General features: G+C 37.8%; 1 protein-coding gene across 1 annotated transcript; it reads right to left on the bottom strand.

The window, feature by feature from the left end:
* Positions 1-550: 550 nt before the first annotated feature.
* On the bottom strand, positions 551-20,125 carry LOC113782478. Its single transcript, XM_027328370.1, is given in 4 exon segments — positions 551-669; positions 1,552-2,093; positions 14,638-14,842; positions 15,460-20,125. Coding segments are annotated over 4 exon segments (5,532 nt in total).
* Between the last annotated feature and the right edge of the window lie 2,418 nt (positions 20,126-22,543).

Here is a 22,543-nt window from a genome sequence, read left to right as displayed (position 1 = left end):
CGCGGGAAGGTATTCGATCGAGACTTGGCGAAGCAAGTGGAACTTAGCTCCTGAGAGGTCCTGTATCCTCATTGAATGTGTTTAATTGAAAATTGTGAAATTACTTGAATGTTACAGCTTTAATTCTTGCTTAAATGCCATTGCTACTTGAACTATGTGATTTGCATGTTTTCTTAACCTCACTGAGCGTTAACTCATCCCATTAGATTTATTTTTCTTAACAGGAAGCGAAATGGAAGGAGTTATGGAAAAGCCGGCTTGAGGCACTTTTGTATTAGGGTTTCGATTGTAATCGACTAGACATATTTAGAAGTTGTATATTTTCGGAAAGTGATTGTATTTTGAATTTGTGATGTAAGATTGAATATTTATATATGGAAATGACTTCGTACCTTTATTCCGACTTTCATTATTAGTATAAGAGTTTAAGTTTGGACTGAATTTGTGCTGAATCCTGGCGAGAGTTGGGCAGACGTCCCGCGGATACCCTTTGGTTCACCTTAGGGAGAAGTGGGGGCGTCACAAAGATAAGTTCAATCAATATCCAATATCAACCAATATCCAATCCAATATACCAAACCAATACTAGAAACTGAGCAGGATCCATTTCATCTTCAGTTTCCTCATCATCTTCATCACTAGCTTCAGTTGCTTGAGTCTTGCCTTTGTCTGAAGTCGAGGGATCATGAGGAGTTGGTTGAGAACTTGAGACATGGACTTCAGGAGTGGACTCAGTTTGTGGCTCTCTCACTTATGGAACAGGAGTTGACTTAGTGCGTGGCTCCTTTTGATGCACATGTTCATCCTCTTGTTGGACAGGAGGTACAACCAGATTTCTTTTGTCCAGAAAAGTGACTTGTTGCTCAGATGTCATGGTCATCATTAGACCATCTTCAAGAAGGAGGATATGTTGTTTGAATTTCTCAAATAAGGGGATGACTTCATGATTGGATGAGGTAGGCTGAGTGGATGGCTTTTTAGGATGGATGAAAAATGGTGAAACATACTAAGATTGATCTCTGGGAGGTCTAGGAGTAACAGGAGTTCATGACGACTTTTGGTCCTGGACTCCAAAATAGCTTCTTTATAGCACCAATGACCATAAAAAAATCTAATGCTTTTTCTTTCAAAGTAAGTTTTGGAAAAGATGGACGATGTACCCTCTTTTGGAGATATTCCAGTAAAAGAAATTTTGAAATAAGTAAAGATTGGAGTTAAAAACTTTTCATAGAAGAGTTTCCTATGACTATCATTGCTTATTTTGAGCAAAAATTTGCACATGACAAAACCAAAGTCAATTTCGAATTTTCTCAACAAAGCAATAAAACAAGTAAAACTCCATTTTATTGGCATCAGTCCTATGACCATCAGTAGGAACCAACAGATTTGAAATTATTGTAAAGATGATCAAGTTTTGAGAACTGAGATCCTCCAATTTTGCCTCAGTAGGTGTGTGAAATTGTGTTTGAAAGTATGTCATCAGTTTTTCAAGATAAAAATGGTGATAAACAGTCGAAAATTCTTCATAGGAGAAAAAGTTTACAATTTTACCCTTAAAGCCATCTTCAATTTTTGTTTTTAAAACCATATTGACACTATCTGGAGTGAGTGTAATGTCAACAAAATTGACACGAGAGACAAGTTCAGTGTGGGAACTATCCTTCCTAAGGTTAGCAAAGAACTGATAAAACATATCAGGATAATGTGTGTTTGGCAAGGATAGAATGTGAGACCATTTTTCGAAATCCTTTTGTGAAAGGACTAGTTCTAGATCAAACTTACGGAATTCAGAGGGGACAATAGTTCTTTGAGTGATGAAACCCTTCTGTGAAATCCATTCAAATTTCTCTCTAGCATCATCATCAATGAACTTGGGCAATGCAGTTGGCTGTTCCTCAGTTTGATCAGTGCATTTTTCTCTGGCAGAACGTTTCCTTTTTCCACTGCGTGTCTCAGTCCCTCTAGGTGATTTTCTGGTGGAAGGCTCAACAGTTGGCTGTTCATCATCAATGATATCGGGCAATGTAGTTGGCTGTTCCTCAGTTTGATCAGCACATTTCTCTCTGGCAGGATGTTTCCTTTTTCTAGTACTTCTAAATCCTTAATGAAATCATTGAATTTACAATACATTTTGTCAATATTTTCATGAGATTCTATCTTAAATGATTCATATTTGGTAACTAAGATAGATTTCTTTTGTTCTCTCACATTCTCACTCCCTTCATGGATTTCTCTCAATTTGTCCCAAATTTCTTTAGCAGATCTATAACTTTTGACCCTAATAGATTCATTTGAATCTAAAGCACTATACAACACATTCATAACCTTTGCATTTAAGGTAAGGTGAGTTCTATCATCACCAATCAATTCATTTCTATTTTTTGGTTTTAGTCTATGAGTAACTTCATCTATTATAGAGACATCATATGGATCTTCATTAACAATAAACCACAGTTCAATATCAATAAATTGCAAGAAGATAATCATTCTTTCCTTCCAACTCACGTAATTGGATCCATTAAACATTGGGGGTCTAGTGACAGATTGTCCTTCAAAAAATATGTCATTGTTGGTTGTCATTGTGACGGCCCCACCTCCCCTTGGGCGTATCCTAGGGTTTAGCCGACCGCCTGCCCAACTCTCGCCAGGACTCACTCACTCGTATCAATTAAAATAAGGTGCAACCTCAATAATAAACGAAATAACGGTTTCCAAGTTTGGAACATACGAATACATTCATTTTTATCTCAACAATCCATACAGTTCCAAATACATCAAAAGTTTTAAATTCTCAGTACATTCAACCCTAATTGAGCGACTAGTGCGAGTAGAATTACAAAATTCAAAACAACTAGACTACGCTAGTCTGTACACGTCTCACGCCTCGCTCGTACCCCTGTAAGGAAAATAAATGGCGTGGAATGAGCTAAAAGTCTAGTGAGGTTCCAAATAGCAAATTGACCATTATTTATAAGTACAAGTTTTCGATATAGCAAAGTAACGAGTATGAAGAGTTCATAAAAGTGAGCAATAACACTTCAAGTAGCAATTTCAAAATGAGCGAGTATAAAAGTTTTCAGAAGAAACAATAATCCAATAAATAATAATCATTCCAAAGTATAAGGATACGGATGGCTCTCAGGAGCCAACTTCCTATTTCATCATCAGGAGTTTGATCACGTAATAGTTGACACTCTGTCAACTTTCAAGTAAAGGAACCAATCCAGTAGAGCACAACTTACACTACTCTCCGTCCACCATTCAAACCCCCTACTGGGCCCAAAATCCTTAATAAACACGGGTGGTAATACTCGAGTATACCGATTAGTCGAGGAGATATCACTCCACTCGACAAACAAGAGACCCAGGGTTCATTACCCAATCGACCAATCTCTTGCCGGCTCGACTCGAGTAACTTGCCGCAGGATTTCTGAAATTTCAGGAAGTGCGCACATCATAAACAAGTATCTTAAATCAATTTCAACAATAAAAAAGTATATATATCAAATAAGGGCAAGTGCGATAAAGTACACTCTTACCCGATCAAACCAATCATATATCATTTAATCATATTAATCAAGTATTGGAAACAAGTGTCCAGTTCAATCAGGTATTTGGAAGCACTCACCAAAAGTAGTACCACTAGTGATCGTGTCTGGGTTGTACTCCGGGTTTGGAGTCCAAATCTGCTTTAAAACTCTTGTTTAAGAACTTTGAAAAATGACTAAGATTCGAAACTTGGACGTTTCGTTCAATAAGAATCAAGAAATGAAAATTCACTTGGAGAATATTCGTGAAACACTCGCTCGCTTTTCAAACTATATAACTTTGTAACATTTATGCTTGAAAATGCCATTTGAGTCGAAAGTACAAGGAAAACGTATTCCTAGTAGTCATGATTGTATTTCTCAAGGGTACAAGTTCGGCCAAATCCTCACTGATATACCTCGATAAAAGAAGATGCAAATATCCTAAATGGTTCAAGTGATATTCATTTACCAACTTTACTCAAGTCGCAAGTATATTCTCTAGCCCTCGAGCGTAAATTTGGGCAGCATGCACTTTGTATTTTCCTATTTTCAGCCATTTATGGCTTCATTCGTTTCCTCAATCAAACCCAAAGCTACACATAAAAAAACTCATTTCAATAGCCGTTCAATAGGCTCAAGGTAATACAAGTACAAAAATCAAGCTAACGACATGTGCGGAAATGAAGTCTAGCAAAAGACAGATTTGACGTGGTTTTGCGTAACGGACACAACTTAAACGCTCACTCGCTTTTCAAACTATATAACTTTGTAACATTTATACTTGGAAATGCCATTTGAGTCGAAAGTACAAGGAAAACGTATTCCTAGTAGTCATGATTGTATTTCTCAAGGGTACAAGTTCGGCCAAATCCTCACTGATATATCTCGATAAAAGAAGATGCAAATATCCTAGATGGTTCAAGTGATATTCATTTACCAACTTTACTCAAGTCGCAAGTATATTCTCTAGCCCTCGAGCGTAAATTTGGGCAGCATGCCCTCTGTATTTTCCTATTTCTAGCCATTTATGACTTCATTCTTTTCCTCAATCAAACCCAAAGTTACACACAAAACAAACTCATTTCAATAGCCGTTCAGTAGGCTTAAGGTAATACAAGTATAAAAATCAAGCTAACGACATGTGCGGAAATGAAGTCTAGCAAAAGACAGATTTGACGTGGTTTTGCGTAACGGACACAACCGAGGGTTGAGGTGCAACTTATACCGTTTCGAAGCTAAGGCAGAATTCTACAACTTTGATGAAGATCACTTAGTCCAATTTCTAGTGTAACCCAGTCAAATTCCCAATTCACAGAACCAAACTCCTACTAATAGACCAGTTAACCGCACTACCTTCAAATGGCCATATCTCAAGCTACGAAAGTCCGTTTAAGACGTTCTTGGAAGTGTTGAAAAGCTAAGACAAAGCACTAAAACTTTTATGTTTTGGCTAAAAGCTAGTTCAGTACGTATCTAGGTGGACAAATGCAACCAACTTAGTGTACTGTCAAAACTGTCCGCTGATTTTACTCCTAGGGCAGTCAGGGTATTTTCATCTTTTCACAGGTTACGTTGCTCCGATTGAGTTAAACTTTTGTAGGTAACCATAAAATGTCATTGTCTACAGCTTTTATGTTTTGTACTAAGCCTAATTCGGCTTCTAACATGATGAAATGGAATCGGGCAGAATTGAAGCTACAATTTCCAGAAATCTGGAATTTCGTTATATTCAAGCTATACTTCACATTTTTACCTTGAAACTACCACTACCATCTCCTTTACAAGATATATATACCATATATACACATCATATAACACCTAACCCACAAGAAATCCTAACTCAAAAGTCATCCATCTAATCATCAAAATCACTTGGAACAAGCATCACAACCACAATACTAACATTAATACCCAACTTAATCATGATTAATGGAGAAAGAAAGGTTGATCAGCCATTATACCTCAAGACAAGAGTTTGCAAGAATGATCCTCCATCTCTCCTTGATTTTTTTGGTTCCTTAAACTTCCCAAACTTCCAAATTAGTGATTAATCGGTTTAGTTTTTCTTGGTTGCACTCAAAAGGTTGGATTCAAGGTAGAAGATTGAAAACTCTCCTCACTCTTTTGCCTCTCCTTGCTCTCGGCCAAAATAGAAAGAAAATGAGGGAAATGAGCTGAAATGAGAGATAAGAAGGCAAGACAAAAGGGTTGGTCAATGAACCATAGGTGGTTGACACTTGTCATCACCAAAACCAACTAAAATTTTATTTTCTTTTCCTTGCATTTTGGCCACATATTTCGGTTATATGGCTGAGGATGAGGGGGATATTTTGTAAAAATATCAAGGGTATGTGGTGGTCAAGTGGTGGGTTCAATCGGTAGTGATCGATACCCGTCGGTTCGAGCCGTTTTTTATTAAATCACGTATACTAGGGTTTTTACCTTCTAATCACTAATTTATTATTATCACTTCAAATCATATAATATTTTCTCATCCAAAATTCACTCTTATCTACAAAATTTGATCCTCACTCCGTACCGAATAGTCACACTATGAAAAAACGTGAAAACCCTAATTCGCTCTAACTTGAAAACGAAAAGTGAAACCCTACTTTCTAGGTTCATTTGCACTTATTGTAGGGTGATTGAGTAGTAGGGCCATTAGAAAATAATAATTTTCAAATAAAAGGAATTTTAAGAAAAATGTGCAGGATTTTACAATTCCATTGATTACAATTAGGGTTTCGATTAAAAATGAGAAATTTAAGAAAATCAGTTAGTTACAAGTAAACTAGATTTTTTTTCTTTTGATTAGAATTTAGGGTTTAAAGAAGTCGGGGTATCACAGTCATTTTACTCCAAAGCCGCTTGAGTTTAATCTCTAGAAGACCAATCTCTGATACCAATTGTAAGGATCGAAGACAATTTAAGAGAGGGGTGAATTAGGTTATTTAAAAACTAATCAAGTTATGAGACACTTTTTTTTTTGTTCAATTTGAAATTTACCCTCTTTTCTAGGTGATCACTCAAAGGAACAATTAGTAAGTAAGATTGTTTGAGAGTAGAAGAGATAAGCAATTAAGATTCACAATATAGTAAGTAATAAGGAAAGAATAGCAAACCAATTTGATTACTAAACTTCTCTTGAACTTGGATATCACTTTATAGATCAAGTTTCTTCAAATTGATGAAATACACCCAATCTTTGTATACAAAGGAAGGATCATTTCCTCCTTGCTCCAAGCTACATTTGGTCAAGTTAGGAAGTTTTACTATCACTCTTGATAAACCTCACAAATCTACACTATTGAAGTAATTTTCTCACACAAGAAAAGTTTATACGAATTTCACACAACTAAGAGTACAAATCTTCTTTGAATAGTATTTTCTCACTAAAAGTACTCTTGATCTCTTGTATTCTCAATGTGCAAAAACTTCTTTCAAAGTGGTTGAGCATGCACTATTTATATGAGATCAAAAAGTGCCTCATTAATGCTTTTAACGGATAGAAAGCAACTGAAGAGTCAATTAGCCGTTGAGAGTATCGGACGTCCGGTACTCTCGTTACTTGCGTCCGACAGCAGGTAGTGAGTTTGAGAAATCTTTTTCAAATCTTTCGGACGTCCGGTGTCTCTGATACTTGCGTCCGAAAGTAGATGGTGAATTTGAAAAATCTTCTTCAGTTCTTTCGGACGTCTGGTGTCTCTGATGCTTTGCGTCCGAAGTGCTGCACAGTTTATCGGACGTCCAGTATCTCTGATACTTGCATCCGAAAGAAGTCAGTGAGCTAGGTGGAATGTCTTAATTCTTTCGGACGTCCGGTGATGGGGTTCTTTATGCGTCCGAAGTGTTGCACACATTATTGGACGTCCGGTCCTGTCTTCACATGCGTCCGACAGCTTTCAGCTTCCTTTGTATCTTTTAATTACACTTGATCTTTGAATCAGATTTGCTTCATAGTTGAAAGAATTTCTTGAAGAGATATTAGTATCATCCAATTATTTTGTAAACATCAAAAGTTAGGGACCAAGATTGACACTATTCTTCTGATTTTTCATTACTTGTTAGGTAACTTCTTTAAACTATGCTTTAATATATTGTTTTTCCTTATTGAACATGAGTTTTTTCTAGATGGTTTCTGCTTTTTCCCTTGTTGATTAAATGGAAAAGTCAATCAGTTGTTGTTAACAAACGCATAATCTAATTAGAAACCTGTTCCAATTCTGATTTCATTCTCGACCAATAAATCAATTCTATCCATCATAGTGACTTTTTTTTAATAGTTCTTAGCTTCTTGCCTTTGTCCAGTACACTTGGACAACCAATTAATCACTAGGCATTCTTGGTATAGTGACTAAAAGCTAAAGAATCAATGGAAACTCAAACCAAATCAGATGACACACTTCCACCGACCCGTGTCTGATCACTTGTCGCTCTCTCTTTTAAAGGATGCAACTAGAACAACACTAACAGATTCATGGTTGCTGCCACTTAATAATTCCATTCCTTATTCCTTTCAAATGAAATTCATGGACTATTGTCTAAGTTAGCAAAATTATGCGTTTTTAAATACAACAGATCCTTAGCCTTTTTTTTCCATTTACCCCACTAGTTCTATCTTATTATACTCTCGATCAAAGGTTTTAAGGATATGACTATGTCACATGCTTTTTTACTATCTTATTATACAGATTCACATCAATTATAAATAATCATGTGAAAATGTCATGCTTATTTTTGGTTGTAATGTATAGTTAAATATTTGTGACTTATGTTCTGGGTTTGAAACTCTAGGACATGGACAAAAATTGAATGAAACTGGATAATAGAAAGGATGAGTCTTATAAACTTGGGGTGGCTGCTTTCCTAAAATTCGCATATTCTTGAAAGTTAGAACATCTTATGATAGCATGCCCTTTAAACAATGCAATAACTTTTGTAACCATACAAAAAGTGTGGTGGAGGACCACTTATTTACGCTTGAAGTTCGAAAAAGTTATACCAGATGGATACACCATGGTGAACAATCTCGACATGAAATTAGAGAGGATAGTAATTAGGGCGGTGATGAAGAAGGGGATATTGACAATGAGGACTTAAATCATATGCTCAATGACATAGGCACTGCACAATGGGGGAAAATTGGTTTAGCAGGGAAGATGATGGTGAAGGAAGTCTTGTTTTGTATGACTATTCATTCAAATTCAGTAGTGTAAGGTTGTAATAGTATATTTTCTGGCTAAAGTTTATTCTAATGCATTTAATAGTTTATTTTCAATGCAGTTTAGCTTCATATTGATCATGAGGAGGCTGTTGGATATGATGATAGAGATGGTTGAAGTCTAACATTGGTGTTGCAGGTTATGCTTTAGTTTAGAAATCTAGTACTCTATCTTTTGGGAAGAATATGTGTTGGGTTTTATCCTACGATATATTGGCTATTACTGCTTGAACTGATTATGTGGGATTTGGGACCAAACATTTGTGATTTACTTTTGTTTTGATGAATTTACAGATGTTTATGGCCATATATATGAATTTGTGGCTTTATTCAACATTGATTTTACCCTTTGTCAAATTGAATGTTCTGCTATAATTGTTGAAAATGCCATGGCAATGCAATATTTATAATGGTCAATTTCAACTCTTGAAAACAATACTCAGTGACGACCTTCAAAGGTGGTCACTGATTTGCAAGTTCACTAAGCCTATTGTCAAATTGAATGTTCTGCTATAATTGTTGAAAATGCCGTGACAATGCTAAATTTGTAATGATCAATTGCAGCTCTTCAAGACAAAGATCAGTGACAACCTTCGAAAGGTTGTCATTAATATGCAAGGTCACTAAGTGACGACTATTCTTGTCACTGAATACTAGGACTGATAGTAACAAGCCCAAGTCGTCACTATAGACTTCAAATTTGTGATGACTTTTTCTACATTTATGACAACAAATATGTGAAACAATGACAAGAAAAGTCGTCGACTTTGTCCTCATTACTGAATAACAAGATTTTGTGACGACTTTCAAAGAGTTGTCACATAGACTTATTTGTGACATAAAATCAATGATAACCATGTGACAATGGAAAAAGTCGTTATTATATTCGTATAATGACGACTTTTTTATTTTTAGTGACGACTTTTTGTTGGCACAAAAGGCCAAATTTCTTGTAGTTTTTGTTTTTGTGGTGTGTTCATATCAAAACCTATTTACTAACATGTCTAGTTGTGTTTTAACCCAATTTGACCCATTTAACTTTTTATATAGAAATTATATATAAATCATCACAAAAGAGTAAAACATGAGTCTCTTTCAAGAAAATATGTGATGTTCTCTTAATCTTTTCTAGTTGTAACCCGTCATTAAATATGACTTATATAAGTTTTGAATGTATTATCATTTTATTAACAATTAACAACAAAGTTAGTTTCACTTTTGTTTCACAAAATTGAAAAACTTTTAGAAAAAAGAATGGACAAAACTATGGAAGAGAAAAGTAGTATAAGCAAGAATATATTAAAAAAAATAAGACAAAAGGAGCAGGAAATTTGTAGAAGAGTGTTAAAGTAAGGCTAGAAAAGAATACGTAGTCACAAAATAAGGAAGGATAGATAAGTATCAACATTTAATCAAAAGGTAAGTATTCGGCAATTTAAGACCGAAGAATGAAGGCAGGAATAAAAAACTTGGACTGTATAAGCAGTACAAACAATGTTTCTAATCAAAAGCAGTATATAAGCAAAGTTTTTAAACTTGGACCGTTAAGTGAATTGGATGAACTTTTGATTTATAGTTCAAACCGTTTCAACTTAGTTCAAATGTTTTTCTATTTTTATTCTTTTTTTCTTTACATAAATTGGATGACTTTAAATTTTTTAAAAAGAAAATTTAGTATGAAGAGGCTCAAAAATATGATTTTCATCACTTCTGAACGATTGATTGGATTTGATTGGTTCAATTGATTTTCTAAATTGACCAGTGAACTGAATATGTGCTACAATTTGAATTGGCTGGTCCTCGATTTTCAGAACACTAACTACGAGAAGAAATCACAAAAAAGGGGGAATGGTGAACAAATGAGGTTTTGGTTACTCCAATTAATTTTTATTCATAGTGATATAACCCCAAAGTAATATGCAATTAATGAATGTGAGATAGTATTATTGGTCACCATTGATTGAACCCTTTATTGAGAGAGCAAGGGAGAAATGCTGTTCTTAATAAATTTAAAGTATAGTACTTTTCAATTTGAAGAAGAAAGGAAAAGTTTAATATCAATATTTAACCCCTAAACTTCTTTGGTTGATGGCGAAACTCTCTTTATGGAAGAGTTAGCCACACAAGGTAGTTTAAAAGGATATTTGAAATCCATTCATTTCAAATTCTAATATTCACATCCAAATACACTTCCAAATGAATCTATAAGGTATAATTAACTTCAAAATCAGACAATCAACGAAATTCACAAAGTAAATCCAATAACCGAACAATTACAACTAACATAGAACGTGAATCAATTTCAACATCCTGGACAATTTAAGCACTTGCAAGAAAGGAAATCTCAAATATCTAAAATTTAAAAGAATAACACATAGAATCAAATTTGACTATGGAGACGAAAGGTTATGTCTTGTAGTCCTCCACAGGTAACTCTAAAAGCACATAATATTCTCTTGTATCTTGCATAACAATGCAAACAATTGTACTGTAATCATTGAAGTAGTGAGTAAAATTCTCGTAATCCCCAAATCACATGGATATGATATTGGTGGCGGTGTCGGCATTCTCGAGTGGTAATGATCATATGAAGCTGATTACCATTAAAGAAATGCACGCATTGTGACTTTAAGTCTCACACCTTCGATTACTCGCAATGCTTTTGTGCAATTTTTCATGGCATTCTTTAGAGCAACTAGTTTTGAGTCTTACTACAATAATCTGAAATAGTGTGATCAATCAAGAAAGCTAATAACCACAATTTCAAACCATAAATTACAGAAAACATAAGGACTACTGACAGTTATCAGATCAAGAGCGTGATTTTTCATCGCCAAACCTTGTTACGTGGAGGGAAAAAAATAAAAAAAAAAGCATGAAAACTATTTTAATATTTAAGGAACATTACCAAAAAGCAATTAAAGACAATCCAAACTCTAGTAATTCAAGAGAAATTTGAAGTTTTCACCATGCAAGACCCTAAAAATAGGTAGCATATGCATTATACCATGAGTAGCATTGCATTTTCATATAGTTTTATATAAGTTCATGAGAAGAGGCAAAAAAGTGTGCATGTGTGCACACATGTCTATTTGTTTGTAATGATGACTTCAATGTTTGGCAAGTAACTCTCTACTGTGACGGCCCCACTTCCCCCTAAGGCGAACCAAAGGGTTGGCGGGTCGCCTGCCTAACTCTCGCCAGGACTCACTCACTCTAGCAACTAATATCACCAAACATAAATTGAAAATAAACCTTACTCTCGAGCATGCTAAGTACTTAAATAAATCATACAATTCAACTTATACAGCCCGAAAATACAATTCCAAGTACCAACGAAAACATCGAGTTTAAAATACTTAATATACAATTTAAAGTTCCTAACTCAGGGCACAGAAGCACCACAGGATTCACATTTTCCCAAAGGCACAAGAAAATCATCCAAAAGATATTAAAGTATCTCCCAAAGTACGATTACAAAAGTGGGCATTCAAAATATAACATTTCTTTTCTAGTTCTCCAAGACTTCATGCATTACAGAACCTGTCAAGGAAAACAAATTGGAAGGGATGAGCCAATAGCTCAGTGACGCCTCGAAACATGCAATTCACATAGGGCAATTTAACAAGTACAAATGGACGAGTAAGCAATTAACAATTTAGGAAAAACGAAGTAACATGGCAAGAAAAGGATACGGGGCTCTCAGGAGCCAAAGTCCTCGCACTTGATCAGGTAATATATAGTAGTTGACACTCCGTCAACTTTCACTACCTAATCTCCATGTAGACATTTTCCCTAATCTACACGTCTCCTAGCAACGACTTTCCCCTTATTTTCGGGCCCGACTCCAACACGAATTTTTTGCAAGCACTTTTACCAAGACGGCAGAGAGGTACCTCCCACTCTAATAGAGCGTGGTACGTACATCCGTTTGGTTTATTTAGTCGACGAGACCCCGCTCCAATCGACATTGCAACACTTGTACTTGTGATATTTCACGAAATCACATAGCATATAACATTTCATGATATCTCTAGCAAGTACTTTTAACAAGTAGTTCAACTAGCAGTTAAACACGATTCATGCAAGAGACACTCACCTCAAGTGAAGAGTCTAGAATTGCAAACTTTGATCGAGATTGTGCTCTTCACCAACTCCTAAAATCATACAAATAATTCACATAAATTTCCACTTTTGAGTTGGTGAATTTAACTCGAGTCAACTAGCATTTAATTTCACTCAAAAATCCCAACCTAGCATTAATTGATTTCTCAAAGTGAAATCCACAATTTCGAGTGAAATTAAATTTTAAGGTTTCTTTAAAACCAAAAACTTGCTAAATTCGTCAAATATTCCAATAACCAAGTTCTAGAGTCATATAAGCAATTAACACCACTTTGGTGTCACAAGTTGAGAAGAATCATATTTGACTATTTAGAAGAATTTTCCCCTCTAATTTTCCCCAAAAATATCTTGGGAAATTCCTTTAAGAGGAAATCATATAAACCAAGTAAAACTAGTCGTTGAAATTTCTATAAAATAGAAAACTCCTTAAGTTTGCTAAATTCCATTGACCAACTTGGTTCAAGGATTTTCATGAAGGCAAAAACTTGAGTTTTCAAGAAAATTTCCAAATTTGGCATATTTCTCGAAATAGGACATTTGGTCTAATAAAATTCAAGGTTATTGACTCGAAGTGGACCTAGTAACGAAGGTTAATGCTAGAAAACATTTTCGGGACAATTTAGTCCACAGTTAACCAAAACGAAATCCAAACGTCAAAAATCATTTCTAATTTCAAACAAAATTTCTGTTTTGGGTAGCGTCGTGAAGAATAAAATTTTGGTCCACTTTTTGAACGTAAACTCTACTAGATTTTTGTCCCAAATTGAGCTATACACACCCCTTAACTAAACACAAGTCAAATTGGGTTCATGTTAACGTGAAAATTATTTAACATGTCTCATGCAAAGCTGGAAAAATTTCCAAGTGCATTTGGTACAAGAAGTCCATTTCCTCTTCCATTTGTCGAAGATTTTTCAACTACTCAAAGACTACATTTTTACCCAAACAATACTTCACATATAGGTCAACATATTTACAGCTCAAATGGTTCAAAAACGTGTCAAAACCAAACCCCAAATTCGCCCAAAAATCTGGAAATTTCCAGAATTTTTCGGACAGCTCAAGGGGCATTTTTCTCTTTGGTTTTTCAAGGAAATTTCCCATTGTACCAAAGCTGCATTTTCACCAAAACTACTCTACACATATAGGTGAACGTATATATGATTTAAATAGCTCAATAACTTCACAAAATCCAGCTCAAAAATTCGGGTAAAGAATGGAAGAAAAACAGGCCTGCTGGTTCGGTTTAGCAGAGCAGAATTTTCTCCTCTTTTTGCTCAACCATCTTCAACTTATAACTCATATTTTAAGTCCATAACAATCACAACCAAATAGTCCAACCTCCCAACAAGCAATCCAGTTCATTACCTAAGCAAAAAATGCAAAACATCAACAGGTACAAATCTGGAAAATTTTCCTTTCTCTCGGCAGCACCCCAGCTTCATTCTAAAAAAAATTTTCCAACATTTAACCACCTCAAAACATACATATAGCACATAAAACACCTCTAGCTTCATCAATCATTAGCTTAGAGGATCAGCAACCCAACATGTTTCACCAAGACAAGCTAAAACTTCAAGAACCAAAAGCTGTAACAAATCTGAAATTTTGGCTAAGGGGATGAAGCGGAAGTTTTTGGGTTACCTTTGGTGGTTGTTTACTAGCTAAATGAAGTGCCTAGTTCCCCAAGTTCGCTCCTAGAATCACTGAGGTCAGTCGGCACCCCTTGCACTCTGTTTTTCTCTCGGTCAGACCACCCACAGCAACAACCCAGCAGCAAACGTTGAGGTGAAGAGAAGCTTGGGTCTGGGGTTTTGAGTCAGCTTGGAAGGTTCTGTGGTTGGAGGAAAGAAAAATGGCAGCTGGTTTCTCCTTCTCCCCTGGTCCAACACAACGCCGGCAGCAGCAGCAGCGATCTTCCTCCTCCTTGCTCGGTCGAGACAGCAGCCAAGAATGGAGGTGGAAGCTGGAAATGGAAGGTGAACGTTGGGTTTGGGAATGGTTGAAGATGGAGGGCTGTTGGAAGCTGGGAATGACCGTGGCTCTTAGCTCTTCTTGCAACAGATGATCGAGCTTGAAGAGAAGAGAAACGGCTGGTAGTTGGTGATAAGATGGGTTGAAAATGAAGGTAAGCTAGAGTATAGGTTTGAAGACTTTTTGGGCATGCCATTAATGGTGGGAAAATTTTGAATTGAATCGCGTTTACGCGCGAGAATTTTATCTACTGGTAGAAATTCCTCACCTAGCATTTTCTCAACTGAATTATACATTTTTATAACATCTACATATCATACAGTTCAACTTAGAGCTATATTGCGTATGGGAGTGCGAAAATCCAACTTAATGTTTAGCCGAACGCGAACCGTCAAATAAATTTTGAAAATTCATGTAAATTAAAATATAACATTTATATAAGTGAAAACATCATTAATAATATAAATACACATTTTTAAATATAAATTCATATTATTTAATAATTTTCAAAGTTTAAATAATATTTATTTTAATTTTCAGAAATTAATGAAATTTTGAGATCCTCACATCCTTCCCCCCTTAAAAGAATTTTGTCCTCAAAATTCTTACCTGTTCAAGCGAATAACTCTGGGTATTGGTCCTTCATGTCCTTCTCAACCTCCCAAGTTGCCTCCTCGACGTCGTGATTTCTCCACAAGACTTTGACTAAGGCAATCTTCTTATTTCTCAATTCTTTAATTTCTCGGTCCAAAATCTTAACTGGTCGCTCCTCATAAGTCAAAGACTCGTCTACTTCAACGTCATCTAATTGAATCACATGACTTGGGTCGGGATGATATTTCTTGAGTATAGATACGTGGAAGACATTATGAATCCTGCTCATGCTAGAAGGTAAATCCAGCTGATAAGCCACTTTTCCAACTCGTTTAAGAACTTCAAAGGGTCCAATGTACCTCGGCTTTAATTTCTTTCCCTTCTTGGATATTACCCCTCCTTTCATAGGTTTTACTCTTAGAAAGACTTTATCTCCTACTTCAAATTCTAAGTCTTTTCTTCGGTGATCTGCGTAACTCTTCTGCCGACTTTGAACAGTTTGAAGTCTCTCCCTAACCAGCTTAACCTTCTCATAAGCTTCTTCGATCCATGGAATAGCTGTCGGGTCTAAAACTCTCTTCTCTCCTACTTCATCCCAATGAATAGGGGATCGACACCTTCTACCATAAAGCGCCTCATACGGTGCCATTTGGATTGAAGCCTGATAACTGTTATTATAAGCAAACTCTGCCAACGTCATGTACTGGCTCCAACTCCCTCCGAAATCTAATATACAGGATCTTAACATGTCCTCGAGGGTTTGTATGGTCCTCTCCGACTGTCCATCTGTTTGTGGATGATATGCAGTGCTCAACTTCAATTTAGTCCCCAAAGTTTCCTGAAATTTCTGCCAAAAGCGGGAAACGAATCTAGGGTCTCGATCGGAGACTATACTTACAGGAATCCCATGCAATCTCATAATTTCTTCTGTGTACAACTTGGCTAATTTCTCCAAAGAGTAACTCATATTCACCGGTAAGAAATGTGCAGATTTTGTAAGCCTATCCACTATCACCCAAACCGCATCATGTCCCCTTTGACTTCTAGGTAAACCCGTCACAAAATCCATGGTAATATGCTCCCATTTCCACTCAGGGATTTCTAAAGGTTGTAACAAACCAGAAGGCTTTTGATATTCTGCCTTAACCTGCTGACACACTAGGCAAGTCTGTACAAATTTCGCCACATCCCTTTTTAAGCCATCCCACCAATAAAGCCCTTTCACATCCTGATACATCTTGTTAACTCCAGGGTGAATAGTATACTTGGACCGATGTGACTCCTCTAGAATTTCTCTTTTCAAACCCTCTTCACTAGGTACTACTATTCGATTCCTAAATCTCAAAATGCCTTCAGGTCCTAGTTTAAAATCTAGGGTTTCCTCCTTTCCCACTCTCTCCAAATAACCTTGTACTACCGGATCCTTCCTTTGAGCCTCCTTAATTCTTTCTAACAAAGGGGATTTTAAGGATAGATTTCCAAACAAGATTTTCAACTTTTCTAAACGAGGATTCCAACCACTCGCTTCTTCTAACATATCCCATTCTCTCACCATTAGACCCGCTACTTGAGCCCTTCTACTTAGTGCATCTGCAACCACATTTGCTTTCCCAGGGTGATAATTGATTGAACAATCATAATCCTCAAGAAATTCTACCCAACGCCTCTGTCGCAAGTTCAACTCCTTTTGTGAAAACAAGTACTTAAGGCTCTTATGGTCGGTGAATACCTCAAATGTCACCCCATACAAGTAATGTCTCCACTTCTTCAAAGCAAAAATAACAGCGGCTAACTCTAGGTCATGGGTCGGGTAATTCATCTCATGGGGTTTCAATTTCCTAGAAGCATAGGCCACAACTTTTCCCTTTTGCATTAAAACACAGCCTAACCCTTCTTTAGAAGCATCGGAATATACTACATACCCATCAACTCCCTCAGGTAGGGCTAACACTGGAGCCGTAGTCAATCGCCTCTTCAATTCTTGAAAGCTTGCTTCACATTTAGGGCTCCAAATGAACTTATGGTTTTTCTTAGTTAACTCCGTCATTGGCCCAGCAATTTTTGAGAAATCTTTTATAAAACGACGGTAATAACCTGCCAATCCCAAGAAACTTCTAATTTCAGTTGGATTCTCTGGTTGTTTCCACAAAGTAACTGCCTCCACTTTAGTTGGATCCACTGCAATTCCATTCTTAGAAATTCTATGACCCAGAAAAGAAATTTCTTCCAGCCAAAATTCACACTTACTGAACTTAGCGTAAAGCTTGTGTTCCCTCAACACTTGTAAAACTATCTCCAAGTGCTTGGCGTGATCCTCTCGGGTCTTAGAATATACTAGAATATCATCTATGAATACCACCACAAATTGGTCCAGATATTTCTTAAAGATTCTCTGCATTAGATCCATGAAAGCAGCTGGGGCATTGGTTAACCCAAAAGGCATTACCGCAAACTCAAAGTGCCCATATCGAGAATTAAAAGCGGTCTTAGGTATATCTTCCTTTTTAATCCTCAATTGATAGTACCCTTGTCTCAAATCTAACTTAGAGTACACCACCGATCCTTGCAATTGGTCAAATAATCCATCAATCAAGGGCAAAGGGTACTTATTCTTAATAGTCACCTCATTCAAACCTCGATAGTCAATGCACAATCTCAAACTCCCGTCCTTTTTCTTTACAAACAAAACTGGAGCTCCCCACGGTGAGTCACTTTCCTTAATAAAACCTCTTTCTAGTAGGTCCTGCAACTGGATCTCTAGTTCTTTCAACTCCGCAGGAGCCATTCTATAAGGAGTTTTTGAAATTGGGGCTACTCCTGGAACCAAATCAATCTTAAACTCTATCTCCCTTTCAGGTGGCAGAGATGTTAATTCTTCCGGGAAGACGTCGGGAAAATCTTGCACGATTGGTACATCTTCTAATTTCACTTGATCACTAGGGGCGTTAATTAAGAAAGCTAAGAAACCCTGGGCTCCCTTGTGAAGCATTTTCCTAGCTCGAATCCCTGAAATCAAAGCAGACGAAGCTAATCTACCCCTTACATCTAGCTTGAGAGTTGCCTCACCTGGGATGCAAAATTCCACCACTTTAGCTCTACAATCTAGCTTAGCATGGTGGTAAGACAAAAAGTCCATTCCTATAATCACATCATACCCCTTAAGGTCCAAACTCACCAAGTCAACTAGCATTTTTCGCTCCCCAACCCAAAATTCACACTCCTTATACACTAAACTAGTGAGCATGCTCTTATTACCCGTAGGAGTCCTAACTTCCAAATCATAGGGTAATCGTACAGGTTTTACATCAATTCCACACATAAAAGCAGGATTAACAAACGAATGAGTCGCACCGGGATCAATTAAAACCTTGGCTAATCGATGAAAGATTGGAAGTGTACCTTCGACTACCTCCGAAGGGTCAGGTGCAGGTTGACTATCTAGGGCATAAACCCTGGCCGGGACCTTTGGCCGACTCCCTCCAGAAGCAGTTTGCCTAGAACTTGTGGCACCTCCTTGGCTTCCCCCATTCTCGGAAATCCTAGGACAATTAGCAATTTGGTGCTCAGCACTTCCACACTTGAGGCACTTGCCATCCTTTCTCCAGCACTCATTTGCAGTATGATTGGCTTTTCCACAATAACCACAGGTTATCTGAGGGGTTGACACTTGTACACCTTGTGGAGCACTCCTAGGAGGTCCCATTCCACTTTGACCTCCTCTCACTCCAGATCCTCTCGCCCCAGGGCCTCTAGCTCCAGCACCCCTTGCTAAAGCACCTCTCGATGCACTAGGGATATTCACTACTCCAGTTCCTCTACCCATCTTAGGCGGTGGGGCACTTGTAGAAATTGGGTCCCTGCTACCACTAGGGGCATTCCTTTTCCTAGCAAAGAATGACCTAGATTGGGCTCTAGCCGTCTCAAACCTCTGAGCTTTCTCTACGGCATCACTATACGTGCTAATTTGAGCAGTGGCTAGCCCTTCTTGAATCTCCACATTGAGCCCTTGCACAAATCTCCTAATGCGTCTCTGCTCAGTGGCTATCAGGTCAGGGGCATATCGGGCTAATTTAGTAAAGTTGGTTTCATACTCTGCTACACTCATGGCCCCTTGTTTGCACTTAATAAAGTCATCCTCCCTTTTCTCTTGGACTAGAGGTGGAAGAAATTTGGCATTAAACTCACGGGTGAAGGTTGCCCAAGTACTAGGGGTACGGTCTCTATCCCACTTATCCTTAATTAGATTCCACCAAGACCGTGCAGCTCCTTCAAATTGAAATGACGCAAAAGTCACTTTCCGCGTCTCAGTGTAATCCAATGTGGCAAAAATATCAGATATTCTCTCCCACCATCCCTCAGCTATTTCAGGCTCTGGCCCACCTTGAAACTTAGGCGGCCCAAACTTTAGGAACCTCTCCAAGGCCCTATCTTCAGTATCTACCTGCCCACCAGGTTGTTGATGCACTGGTCCAGGACCTTGACGGTCCGTCAAACGCTCTAGCACTTCGGTTATCCTATTGATAGCGGTGGCCATTTGATCTCCGCCCCCGCCCTCGGGTCCCCGATTTTGGTTCACTTCCGACGCTCTATCGCCCCCTTGATCACGAAGGGGTTCAACTCGTCTCCCTCGACCTCGACCTCGACCTCGACTTCGACTTCGGCCTCTACCACGATGATCCATACCTAGTTATGCCTAATGCAAGAAAGAAAGGTAAGTATGCAGAAATTTATGTGAAATTAAAGAACAACGCAGAAAAATTATGTAATATGAAAATCAACTTGAGAACGATAAAAATAACCACAACTAACACATATATTAACATTCGAAATTCCTACAATTAGCACTTCGTTGGGATTTTACAAAATATAGCACAAAGGTGCTACCAGGTGCAACCAGTCATTCATAATCAAAAGAAGTGCAACACCACAAAAGCAGGCCATACAGTTACAAAAATACAATGGTCCAAGAGTTAGCACCATCCCAACCAATGTTTACAAATTACAAGTCAAAAGAGAGTCTAACTAAGCCTAGTCCTCAGCGGGACCATCAGATGGATTCCCCTCATCAGGATCCTCTTCTGGATCCTGCTCCGGGTCCTCCTCTGGATCCTCCTCAGCACTAGGAGCTACCTCTGAGGCCTCGTCCATCACCTCATCCACCAGCATGGTAGCATCCGCTAGTATCCCAAAAGCTCGCTCACGAACCATGTCTCTCATCCTAGCCATGCTATCCCTTGCTCTCTGCAGCTCCTCACGGTCTGCCTCAGCCTTTGCTCTCTCCTCTATCACCCGTCCAGTCAGCTCTGTTACCCTATTCTGCAGATGAGTCACCATGGCACCTAACTCATCCACGTCCTGAATCAGGGCCAGGTTGGAATTCACCAACTGGCGACGCTCATCGTCTATAGCCAGAACCAAGGTGTTGGGGTAAGAGAAGGTCAACCTACAGTCACACCTAGGAACCCTGGTGTCGGGCGAGTACTGACCACGAGCTCCACCACCCTGAACTTGGTAAAATATAGGCCTAAGAGGCGGCGCGTGACCATTCGCGTGCCCGTTACCATTAGCGGCATGTCCATTCCCGTTAGGGTTCTCCATACCTACAAAACAGCCAAAACTTTCAAAGTTAAACCTTAGCACCATTAATTTGATCAATTATCACTTAAAATATATCTAAATATCTCATTCCTATTTCTAGGAATAAAATACCTAACAATTCTCCCAAATACGTTTTAACCTAATGCTCTGATACCACCTGTGACGGCCCCACTTCCCCCTAAGGCGAACCAAAGGGTTGGCGGGTCGCCTGCGGCTAAGGCGAACCAAAGGGTTGGCGGGTCGCCAGGCCAGGACTCACTCACTCTAGCAACTAATATCACCAAACATAAATTGAAAATAAACCTTACTCTCGAGCATGCTAAGTACTTAAATAAATCATACAATTCAACTTATACAGCCCGAAAATACAATTCCAAGTACCAACGAAAACATCGAGTTTAAAATACTTAATATACAATTTAAAGTTCCTAACTCAGGGCACAGAAGCACCACAGGATTCACATTTTCCCAAAGGCACAAGAAAATCATCCAAAAGATATTAAAGTATCTCCCAAAGTACGATTACAAAAGTGGGCATTCAAAATATAACATTTCTTTTCTAGTTCTCCAAGACTTCATGCATTACAGAACCTGTCAAGGAAAACAAATTGGAAGGGATGAGCCAATAGCTCAGTGACGCCTCGAAACATGCAATTCACATAGGGCAATTTAACAAGTACAAATGGACGAGTAAGCAATTAACAATTTAGGAAAAACGAAGTAACATGGCAAGAAAAGGATACGGGGCTCTCAGGAGCCAAAGTCCTCGCACTTGATCAGGTAATATATAGTAGTTGACACTCCGTCAACTTTCACTACCTAATCTCCATGTAGACATTTTCCCTAATCTACACGTCTCCTAGCAACGACTTTCCCCTTATTTTCGGGCCCGACTCCAACACGAATTTTTTGCAAGCACTTTTACCAAGACGGCAGAGAGGTACCTCCCACTCTAATAGAGCGTGGTACGTACATCCGTTTGGTTTATTTAGTCGACGAGACCCCGCTCCAATCGACATTGCAACACTTGTACTTGTGATATTTCACGAAATCACATAGCATATAACATTTCATGATATCTCTAGCAAGTACTTTTAACAAGTAGTTCAACTAGCAGTTAAACACGATTCATGCAAGAGACACTCACCTCAAGTGAAGAGTCTAGAATTGCAAACTTTGATCGAGATTGTGCTCTTCACCAACTCCTAAAATCATACAAATAATTCACATAAATTTCCACTTTTGAGTTGGTGAATTTAACTCGAGTCAACTAGCATTTAATTTCACTCAAAAATCCCAACCTAGCATTAATTGATTTCTCAAAGTGAAATCCACAATTTCGAGTGAAATTAAATTTTAAGGTTTCTTTAAAACCAAAAACTTGCTAAATTCGTCAAATATTCCAATAACCAAGTTCTAGAGTCATATAAGCAATTAACACCACTTTGGTGTCACAAGTTGAGAAGAATCATATTTGACTATTTAGAAGAATTTTCCCCTC

The sequence above is a fragment of the Coffea eugenioides genome, chromosome 9 (assembly GCF_003713205.1).
Source record: "Coffea eugenioides isolate CCC68of chromosome 9, Ceug_1.0, whole genome shotgun sequence".
NCBI classification, from domain to species: domain Eukaryota; kingdom Viridiplantae; phylum Streptophyta; class Magnoliopsida; order Gentianales; family Rubiaceae; genus Coffea; species Coffea eugenioides.
This window is presented reverse-complemented; position numbering and strand designations above follow the sequence as displayed.